Below are 9,823 nucleotides of genomic sequence, written 5' to 3'. Positions count from 1 at the left end.
GAGTGACTCTGCCGCGGCTGCTGGAGCCCTGGGGAAGGCCCTGGCGGCACCCATGGCAAGCTTGTGGCAGTGCTTTTGTCTGCTCTGACCACGACAGCCACAACGAGTACAGAACCCAGCAGGACGACAGAATCCTTTATTCCCAGGGATGACTGAAGGAAACTGCATCCATCCACCGCATGCACCTGCATCAGAACGCACAGCACCAAGTTCACTTCCAGTCACCTTACCACTGCTTGTGGTCAGGCTGGAGAACATTCCCAGCAAATAATTCAACTCCCAGAAGGAAAACCAGAAGAAAACAAAGGGCCAAGCAAGAGTCCCAGTCTCTAATCTCCATTACTGACACTGATGACGCTAATTACACAGGAACAAGTGAAGTGCAGCTGCTGTGCAGGCTTCAGTCAGATGAAAAGCTGAACCAAGTGGGACCCAGCTCTGTGATTCAGGTTCAGCTGTCTGGCAGTGCAGATGCTGAACTCCTCTCTGCCCACACAATGGCATTACCAAACAAGTCTTTAATAATCAGCACTGGTCAAACTGACCCAGGATTGAAGTCCTGCTGCTTCCAGGCTTGCAATTCTGTCTCACACTGACACATGTTCAATAAATAGAGCACCCAGCTTGGTTTGGAAGACTTGGCAGCAACTCCAGAGAGGCAGCAGCAGCTTGGACTGGCAGCCACTGTCTTTGGCTGCTTGCACTGAGGAAGGAGAAACATTCTGCCTTTGCCTTAGAAGTTTCTGCTCCTCAGGGCTTAACCAGAAACTCAGGACTTACCTTCTAAATCCCAAAGCAAAAGGCAACAGGCATTCTCCAAGGGCTCTGACTGCCACATCACCTTGCCCACAGCATTTTTTAGGATGGCAGCCTGCTCAGTTAAGCACAGGAGGGGTTTGCTGTGGCTTTGACAGCTTTAAGGGTGAGGAGGTGCAAGAGGGAGGGACGGAAGGAGGGAGAGATCAAAGTGAGATCTCAAAGGATGAAACCTTCAGTTTAGTGCTGTGGACTTCTTCACACATCAGCAATGTACCAATTTCCAACACCATCTCCATGCACTTTGCATGTTCACAAGAAAGCACAGGAGCACCTCCTGAAGCTCCAGAGCCAGACACGGAGTCATTCGCTGCGGTCCTTCGGCTCTCGGTACTTCCACTGGATGTAGTCAAAGATATCTTTCTCAGATTCCACTGGTAGAGGCTCCCCAGCAACTCCTGCAAGCAAATTACAGATGAAGTGTGAGAGCTGGAAGGTTTCCTGGCACACTGAGAAACCCATTGCAGGAGCTTCCCAGAAAGCCTGGAAGCAGGGTTTGTACTGACCAGTGACCCCCAGGGCTCGGATCGTGTACTCGTTGATGGTGAAGCCCATTTCCAGGGCATGAGCCCTCATGTTCTTGTTGAAGATGTCACTGCCTGTGAAGTACAGCACCCCACAGTAATACTGATCTTTGGGGATAAGCCTAGAAGGAAAAGTGGAAGGAGAGAGTTAGAAGAAACAGATAACAACAACAAAAAGGTACCAGCCTCTTGCAGCACAGCCACTGATACTGTTGTAGATTTACTTTCTCTTTATGTGCACTCTACACTTGCTCTGCTCACCCAGGAGTGAAAGGAATTGCATTCCAAAGAAAGGTTCAGCACATCTACACAGCTCTCTGCTGGTAGATAGTAGCTGAACATGAGCCAGCAGTGTGCCCGGGTGGCCAAGAGAGCCAAGGGCATCCTGGGCTGGCTCAGCAGCAGTGTGGGCAGCAGGACAAGGGAGCTTCTTCTGCCCCTGTGCTCAGCACTGCTCAGGCCACACCTTGAGTGCTGTGTCCAGTTCTGGGCTCCTCAATTCAAGAGAGATGTTGAGGTGCTGGAAGGTGTCCAGAGAAGGGATGTTGGCGTTGGAATGGGCTGCCCAGGGAGGTGGTGGAGGTGCTGTCCCTGGAGGTGTTCAAGACAGGGCTGGATGAGGCACTTAGTGCCATGGTCTGGTTGACTGGACAGGGCTGGGTGCTAGGTTGGACTGGATGAGCTTGGATGTCTCTCTTCCAACCTGTTTGATTCTATGATTCAATTATTCTACCCTGACCCAGAAGTTCCTGGTGTTCAGCCACCAGGTAATTATAGAAACCCAGAGTGTTAGGGGTTGGAAGAGACCTCTGGAGATCATCTACTCCAACCCCCTGCCAAAGCAGGGTCACCCAGGAACATATCCAGGTGGGTTTTGAAAGTCTCCAGACAAGGAGACTCCACAATTCCACAACTGTGACTCTCACAGTAAAAAAGTTTCACCTCTCATTGAGATGGAACCTTTTGGGTTACAGGTTTGTGCCTGTTGCCCCTTGTCCTGTCACTGGATACTACTGAAAAGAGCCTGGCCCCTTCCTGACACCTACCCTGCAGATATTTATAAGTAAGATCTCCTCTCAGTCTTCACTTTTCCAGCCCCAGGTCTCTCACAGCCTTTCCTCAACAGACATGTTCCAGTCCTTTAATCATTATTGTAGCCTCTGTTGGACTCTCTCCAGTATATCCCAGTTCCCCTTGAACTGGGAAGCCCAGCACTGCCCCCCAGGGCAGAGCAGATGCCTGCACCCCTGCCATGCATTAATGTCAATGCTGAAGCAGTATGATGAAGTAGGTCTCAATTCTGAAACCAGATACAAGTCCTCACTAAAACACAGCAATCTTGCTGATACTCTGCTGCAGGCATGGTGCAGTGGCTCCCAGAACCCCTCTGAATGCCATGTTCTGCACACTGAAGTAGAGATTTCAGTGTAGCAGGCAGCTACAGCAGAGGGTTTGGGGTTGTTTGGTGTCCATACCTGATGTCAATCCTCCTGTGTGGAAAGGCTGTTCCATCTTCTTTAGTGGGCAGCTGACAGACCCCCTGTGAGCAAGTAAGGAAAGCAGGAAATGCAAAATGAAATGAAACAGGTCTGAGACCAATCTTCACCTCCCCACCTCTAGCCAGCTTCTAAGTGATCCTCAATCCTGGAGAGCAAAGGAAGCTCTCAGTGAGCTGACTAAACATGTTGCTAGGAGAGCTGGATGCCACAGCATGGCCAGGGACTGCCTCACACTGCTAGCACTGCAGTCCAGAGCAGCACACAACTGCTTCTCAAGCTTCTATTACAGCAGGTTATGTCAGTGAGGTTCAGAATACCTCAGGATTTTCTACTACTGAAATCTTACCTTTACAGATTGACTAAGAGTTAACTGCAAAACATTTTGTTGTTGGGGGGGGGGGCAGGAATTAAAAACTAAATCCCAGCCCCAAAATAAATCACTAATCCAGTTCTGGAGTCCCCAGCATAAGGACACAGCTGCCAGAGTGAGGCCAGAACAGGTCACAAAGATGATCCAAGGGCTGGAGCAGCTCTGCTGGGAGGGAGCTGGGGGTGTTCAGCCTGAAAAAGAGAAGGCTCCAGGGGGGATCTTAAAGCTGCCTGTCACTGCCTAAAGGGATCCTACAGAAAGGCTATAGAGGGACTCTTCCTGAAGGGGTCTAGAAATAGGCCAAGGGAGAATGGTTTGAGGCTGAGGGAGGGCAAGGTTAGACAGGAGCTGAGGAAGAAGTTCTGCAGCATGAGGGTGGCCTTACCATGAATTTAGTGTCACCTTTAGACAGCACATCTGTGACAAAGTGGATTTTTTCCAGTCGTTCCACAACTTGACGCAGGAGCTTTGGCTAGGAAGCAAGAGTGAGAGCACAGAGGAAATGATTTCACAAGGAACAGACAGTGGCTTCCAGGACAGCACTGAAACTGAATCTATCATTGCATCCAAAATTTGATCTAGAAGGTATAAAGAAGGGGACAACAGCACTGAGAAGAGGCTGTGAGATTCCACTTGTGCAGTGTAAGTCAGGCTGCTTTCACTGGAAGGGAAATACAAGAAGCTGCAGGACAGGTCTGAAGCTACAGATCCTGGGATTCTGGAACATTCCCTGGAGGAATGCAGCAGAGAAACTCACCTGTTTGGTTGACTCAGATGTGAAACTCGGGTGGGTTAGCAGAACATCCATATCACCACTGGACTCTGCCCCTAGGCAAGTGAGAAACAAATTAAAATCACAGAAGCATAGAACTGCTGAAGCTGAAAGAGACCTTTGAGATCAGCATGTCCAACCATCACCCAGAGCTCACTGCTACTGAGCCACTGCCACTAAACCACATCCCTCAGCACTACATCCACGTGGCTTTGAAAAACCCCCAGGTGTGGGGACTCCATCACCTCCCTGGGCAGCAACATCTTGCTGTATGCTACAGCAACGTTAATGCGAAAGCAGAGCAAACAATTCACAGTCTCCTGCTCTTGATGGGGGCAGGGTGGAGAAGGAAGGACTTCTGTGGCTATCCTGCCACTGAACAAAGCAGGCAGGACAACACTAACAGGAAAAATCCAGGTTTCAGCACTGCCTTTCTCTCAAGAAAGATGTGGACATGGCTCTTGGGGCCATGGTTTAGTGGCCATGGTGGTGCCAGGTTGATGGTTGGACTGGATGATTGTTCCTGTGAGCACTTTGGGGACCAGGGAATGCTCTCACACATAGATACCCTGCTCTGGGTACAGTTTCAATACTTGATTATAGCTTAAACACTACAACCATAAGGAGAGAGGTACACTGGAAACCACAATACCTGTGGCTCACATGCTGCAGCCATAGGGAGAGAAACTACAATGCTGATAGGACAGACAATCCTGAGAAGCTCTACTGGTCGAAGGGCAGGCTACAATCACCCTATCCCACTGGCCAGCAGAGCTCCTGAGATGTGTAGATAGCAGAGCTGGTCAGCTGCCATCTCAAAAGGTGCCATCCCCACCCTGGCCCAGCAGCTGTGATGCTGGTGAGCCTGGTGCCGCTCACAGCTCAGCCACCTCTGCTCTCAGTTTAGGTGTGCTCAGGATGCTGTGCTGTGTGGCCAGGACATCCCAGAAGGCTGCACTGAGCAGAACCAAGCTGCACCCTTACTGCACAATCTGTTCCATAATGACTTTCCCTCCTGCCCATGCACATTGTTGGCTTCAGTGGTCGCACGACCCCCTAGTGAGGGGAGCCTTCATCACTCCAGCTCCCTCTGCAGCTGCTTGTCCTCTGTGGAGCCTTTCAAGGTCAGTGGTGGCTCCACATGCTGTTTAGCCAACACCACATTCTGGCCTCTGATTACAGGGATGGTGCTTGCAGGCTCTTGTTTTCCTTAGATTTATCACTTGAGAGCTCACAGACCCTGTTCTTATCTCTGGTAACCTGGCAACTATTGGCCTGTAGCCCCCAAGTCAAATCAGTCACATACCAATCCTTCCCTCTTACATTGATCTCAGAGGGCTTTTCCAACCCAACCCATTCCATGACTCTATATATTAATGAGTCTTGCTCAGTAGCACAAAACACAGACCACAGAGTACCAACCTCGTCTAAAACTGCCACAGACTGTAGCAATATAGTCTGGGTCCAGCTTCTTTACCTCTTCCAGCACAATTTCCTGTGTAGAAGGAAGGTTGTGTTTAGAAGTGTCAGTTATTGACTGCCCATCAGTGCCTCACACCCTCAGGAACCCTTACCTGCATCTGCAGCATTTCTTCCCTTGGGATTCTCTTTTCAAAATCCTCAAAATATCTGCAGATATAAAAGGATAAAAGTGCCTGGAGGAGTGGCAAGAGCAGCAGCTTAACACTGTAGGCTGCTAGAATCATGGAATGGTTTAGGTTGGAAGGGACTTCAAAGTTAATCCAATTCCAATCTCCCATCATAGGCAGGGACACCTCCCACTAGAACAGGTCGCTCAAGGACTCATCCAACCTGGCTTTGAACACCTCCCTGGGCAACCTGTGCCAGTGTCTCACCACCCTCACTGCAAAGAACCCTTCCCTAACATTGTTTGACTCTCCCCTCTAACAGTTTAAACCCATTCCTCCACATCCTCTCATTACAAGACCTTGCCAATAGTCCCTCCCCAGCCCTCCTGTAGCACCCTTCAGATCCTGCAAGGCCACTCCAAGGTCTCCTCCAAGCCTTCTCTTCTCTAGGCTGCAGAGCTCCAACTCTCTCAGCCTGTGCTCATAGCAGAGCTGCTGCAGCCCTCTGAGCATCTTTGTGGCCTCCTCTGGACTGGCTCCAACACTTCCATGTCCTGCTTGTGTTGGGGGCTTCAATTAAATGTGTGTCAGAGGAAAGAAAGTTTAACTTCTCTAACCTTCCCAGCTCAAAAGCTCTCTGTTCTCACCAAACATCTTAGACAAATTCCTGCCAAGCTGTGGTGAAAACTCACAGCTGCAGCTGGCCAGTGCTCAGAAGAAGGTTTTGCTGCACATTATTTCCAATGTATGTGGAGAGCTGCTCTAAAATGAGAGCAATATTCCTGTGTACCCTCACATTACACCCTGGTGCCTGAAGGACTCATTAGAAAAGCCAAGCACTCGTGGCCACCCAACTTACTTCAGCCCAATCTGCTGGTGGTGTGTCAGCTTGTGCTCAATTTTCCTTAGATCTGGAAGAATTAAGTGGAAAAAAAAGAGTTACTTCAAGACTGAAGCTTCCAAAGATACACTGGCCCTGGCAGGGAGGCTGGAGCAGATGATCTCCAAGGTCCCTTCCAACCTGAGCCATTCTAGGATTCTATAAGAAGAAAACAGCAACTGCAGATGAAGGAAGAGGTTTGTACAGTGACTGCTCAACAGCTGCTGGAATGAACAAGAATGCACAGAGCACTTCTCAGTGGAGACTGCAAAAGACCATTCACATCAAAGCTGCAATCCCTAAATACTTTACTTTGGTTCTCTATGTAATGCCTTTAGGTTGTGCACTTTAGACTAATCTCCCACACTCTCCTCAAAGCCCAGAGCATATCTGCTGCCATTGGTACCACTGTAGAACTGGCAGCTTGATACAATGGAGTGTGAACTGAGGAGCCAGATTTAACACTTACCTTCTATAGTCTTAATTCCTTCCTCAACAAACTTCCTAGCAGCAGCAGGACTGCAAAAGACAAAGCAATCTGCCATCAGAAGAGCAGGAATCTTGCAACGCTGAGCAGGAATTCATTGGAGTGCTCAAGGTTCTTCAAGCAACTTCAAGTTGCTTCTGATGCTTACTTTCAGTCAGCAGAGCTGGCTTAGCCCAGGCTTGGCCAGCACATTTGTAGCATTCCTGGAACTCTAACCTAACTCTTCCCTGGGTACCATTTCAGGCCATTTACTCTCCTTCTGTCACTTGAGACTAAGGAGAAGAGACCAACTCCCACCTTGTTCCAGTCTCCTTTCAGGGAGCTGTAGAGAACAAAGAACTCTCCCCTGAGTCTCCTCTTCTCCAGGTTGAACACCCTTAGCTGCCTCAGCTGCTCCTCCCCAGCCCTGTTCTCCAGACCCTTCTCCAGCTTTGCTGCCCTTATCTGGATCTGCTCCAGTCCCTCAATGTCCTTCTTAGAGTGAGGGCCCCAAAACTGGATCCAATACTTTTCAAAGTGTGGCCTCACCAGTGCCCAGTACAGGGGCACCATCACTGCACTGGTCCAGCTGCCCCCACTGACAAAGCACCACTGTGCCCGTGCCCATCTGCCCAACAGAAGCCCCAGAGTGATTCCTCACTGCTCTAGCACAAAGTGTGTCATTGATGATTGTCAATTTCTCACCAGCCAACTGTGGTGCCTCAGTGTGAGCACTACAGCACCAGCTCAAACTCCTGCTCTTCACTCTTTGCAACTGCTCCAGTTTTGCTCACAGCTGCACCAGATAAACAGAAGAGAAAACTCCAACCCAACCAAGCCTTACCCAATGCCAGTGACCCGCGTCAGGAGGTTGATGGATGCACTGGTGTCATCCTGTCTGATCTACAGGAACAGAACAGCACAAAGCAAACCCTTCTGAGCTCCCTCAGCAGGAAACAGAAACCTTGACAAGACAAACCAGCTTGGCCAGACTCTGCCTGGGAGGCTTAGCATAAACAAGTGTAAAACATTTGACTGCTCACAGAAGTCATTCACACAGAACCAAAATCATCTTCAGAAATAAGATGTGAGGCTTTGGCTGAGTTTCTCATTCCCTGCTCTCTGCCTGCTCAACTCCATGTCATAGAAGCAGAGAATCAAGCAGAGAGAGGTCCAAGCTCAGCCAGCCCAACCTAGCACTCAGCCCTACACAATCAACCAGACCATGGCACTAAGTGCCCCAGCCAGGCTTGGCTTCAACACCTCCAGGGATGGTGACTCCACCACCTCCCTGGGCAGCCCATTCCAATGCCACTCTCTCTGCCAACAACTTCTTCTTAATATCCAGCCAATACCTCCCCTGGCAGAACTTGAGGCTGTGAAGTCCTCTCATTCTGTTGCTGGTTGCCTGGGAGAAGAGCCCAACCCCATCTGGCTACAACCTCCCTTCAGGTAGTTGTAGAGAGCAATGAGGTCACTCTTGAGCCCCCTCTGCTGCAGGCTGCACACCCCCAGCTCCCTCAGCCTCTCCTCGCAGGGCTGTGCTCCAGGCCTCTCACCACTTTGAGGGCTGACTTCAGTCTCTCCAAGGACAGTAGCAGAAGCTCCACAAGCTCACAGAGCTCCACAGCTCACTTGGCAAGTTACAAAAAGCAACAAACCTTTTCCAGCTTGCGCAGCTTCCCAGTGGACAAGAACTCATCTATCTTCTCAGCTATCTTAGCTCCTACTCCATCCTGAATATTGCAGAGAGGGAGAGAGGAGTTAACTTCAAGACCACTTAAAACAGTTACAGCCAGAAATAAAACAATCACAGAATCTCTGCGTGGTTGGAAGGGCACATCTGGAGATCATGGAGCCCAACTCCCCTGCCAAAGCAGGGTCACACAGTGCAGGTTGCCCAGGAATGTGTCAGGCAGGATTTGAATCTCTCCAGAGAAGGAGACTCCACAGCCAGCACTTCAGCTCCTTCTCCGTGGATGTGTTTCCCACTAGGTCAGACCTGTTCTGGTGCAGAGCTTTGTCAAAAGGAACCCTGCCACAGCAGAGAACCAGCTGAAACACCCAGGTCCAGGCGTGAAACCCCCACACCAGCCGCACCGCAGCCCCGTTCCCGAGCACCGGCACCGCCAATTGGAGCAGGCACGGGTGGGGGCAGCCCCACGCTTCCCGGGAGCCGCCGGCACCGCGACCCCACTCCGGGCGTCCCAGGGACCTCCCGCTGGCGAACTGCGCCCCAGCACCTACCAGCTTCTTGGCTTCGGCGCCGCTCTGGATCTTGCTGGGGTACCGGGCGATCACCGAGGCTGCCTTCCTGCGGAGCAGCGCAGGTCAGCACCGCAGTGCGAGAGGCGCTGCAGGCGCGGCCAGCCCGGCGGCGGACCGAGCCCCGGCGGGGAAGGGGGAGGCGATACCTGTAGGCGTTGTACTTGTGAACGGCTCGGTTCACGTTGCGCTCGTAATTGGCCAGCTCTGCGGGGAAAAGCACGGTGAGGGCCGCGGCGCCGCGGGCCCTGCTCGCCCGCCCGCCAGCTCGCCTGCACCTACCCGTGAGGAAATCGGTGATGCCCTCGTTGGGGCCCTCCTGGGGAGCCTTCCGCTTGCTCATGGTTGGCAACGGCACACGGAACCGCGGCAGCGGGCACGGGCTGGAGCAGCTGCCGGAACGGCCAGGCCGCGGCACCGGGCACGGGCTGGAGCAGCTGCCGGGGGCTGGAGCAGCTCCCGGAACGGCCAGGCCGCGGCACCGGGCAGGGGCTGCAGCTGCTGCCGGGGGCTGGAGCAGCTCCCGGCACGGCCAGGCCGCGGCACCGGGCAGGGGCTGGAGCCGCTCCCGGCACGGCCAGGCCGCGGCGCCGGGCAGGGGCTGGAGCAGCTGCCGGAACGGCCAGGCCGCAGCACCGGGCA

The 9,823-nt window shown here is 52.0% G+C and overlaps 1 protein-coding gene across 1 annotated transcript; it reads right to left on the bottom strand.

Moving 5' to 3' along the window:
- Nucleotides 1-107: 107 nt before the first annotated feature.
- On the bottom strand, nucleotides 108-9,612 carry POLB (DNA polymerase beta). The gene is made up of 14 exons (XM_064175513.1): nucleotides 9,464-9,612; nucleotides 9,331-9,388; nucleotides 9,164-9,230; nucleotides 8,578-8,652; nucleotides 7,761-7,819; nucleotides 6,920-6,969; nucleotides 6,430-6,481; nucleotides 5,556-5,610; nucleotides 5,404-5,476; nucleotides 3,967-4,037; nucleotides 3,595-3,681; nucleotides 2,816-2,880; nucleotides 1,323-1,462; nucleotides 108-1,214 (listed from the first exon to the last, which is right to left on the bottom strand). The coding sequence occupies exons 1-14, from the start codon at nucleotides 9,522-9,524 to the stop codon at nucleotides 1,120-1,122; spliced, it is 1,008 nt and encodes a 335-aa protein (XP_064031583.1). The 5' UTR covers nucleotides 9,525-9,612; the 3' UTR covers nucleotides 108-1,119.
- Nucleotides 9,613-9,823: the final 211 nt, after the last annotated feature.

The sequence above is a fragment of the Pogoniulus pusillus genome, chromosome 42, assembly GCF_015220805.1.
Source record: "Pogoniulus pusillus isolate bPogPus1 chromosome 42, bPogPus1.pri, whole genome shotgun sequence".
NCBI classification, from domain to species: domain Eukaryota; kingdom Metazoa; phylum Chordata; class Aves; order Piciformes; family Lybiidae; genus Pogoniulus; species Pogoniulus pusillus.
The sequence above is the reverse complement of the archived record's forward strand: the minus strand, read 5'-3'. Positions and strand labels throughout refer to the sequence as shown.

Coding starts and splice junctions, on each gene's coding strand:
- POLB (XM_064175513.1), bottom strand. CDS start 9,524: ATGAGCAAGCGGAAGGCTCCCCAGGAGGGCCCCAACGAGGGCATCACC. Junction 7,820..8,577: donor AGCTGCGCAAGCTGGAAAAG/GTTTGTTGCTTT, acceptor CTGTTCCTGTAG/ATCAGACAGGATGACACCAG. Junction 1,463..2,815: donor CACAGGAGGATTGACATCAG/GTATGGACACCA, acceptor TTTTCCTTCTAG/GCTTATCCCCAAAGATCAGT.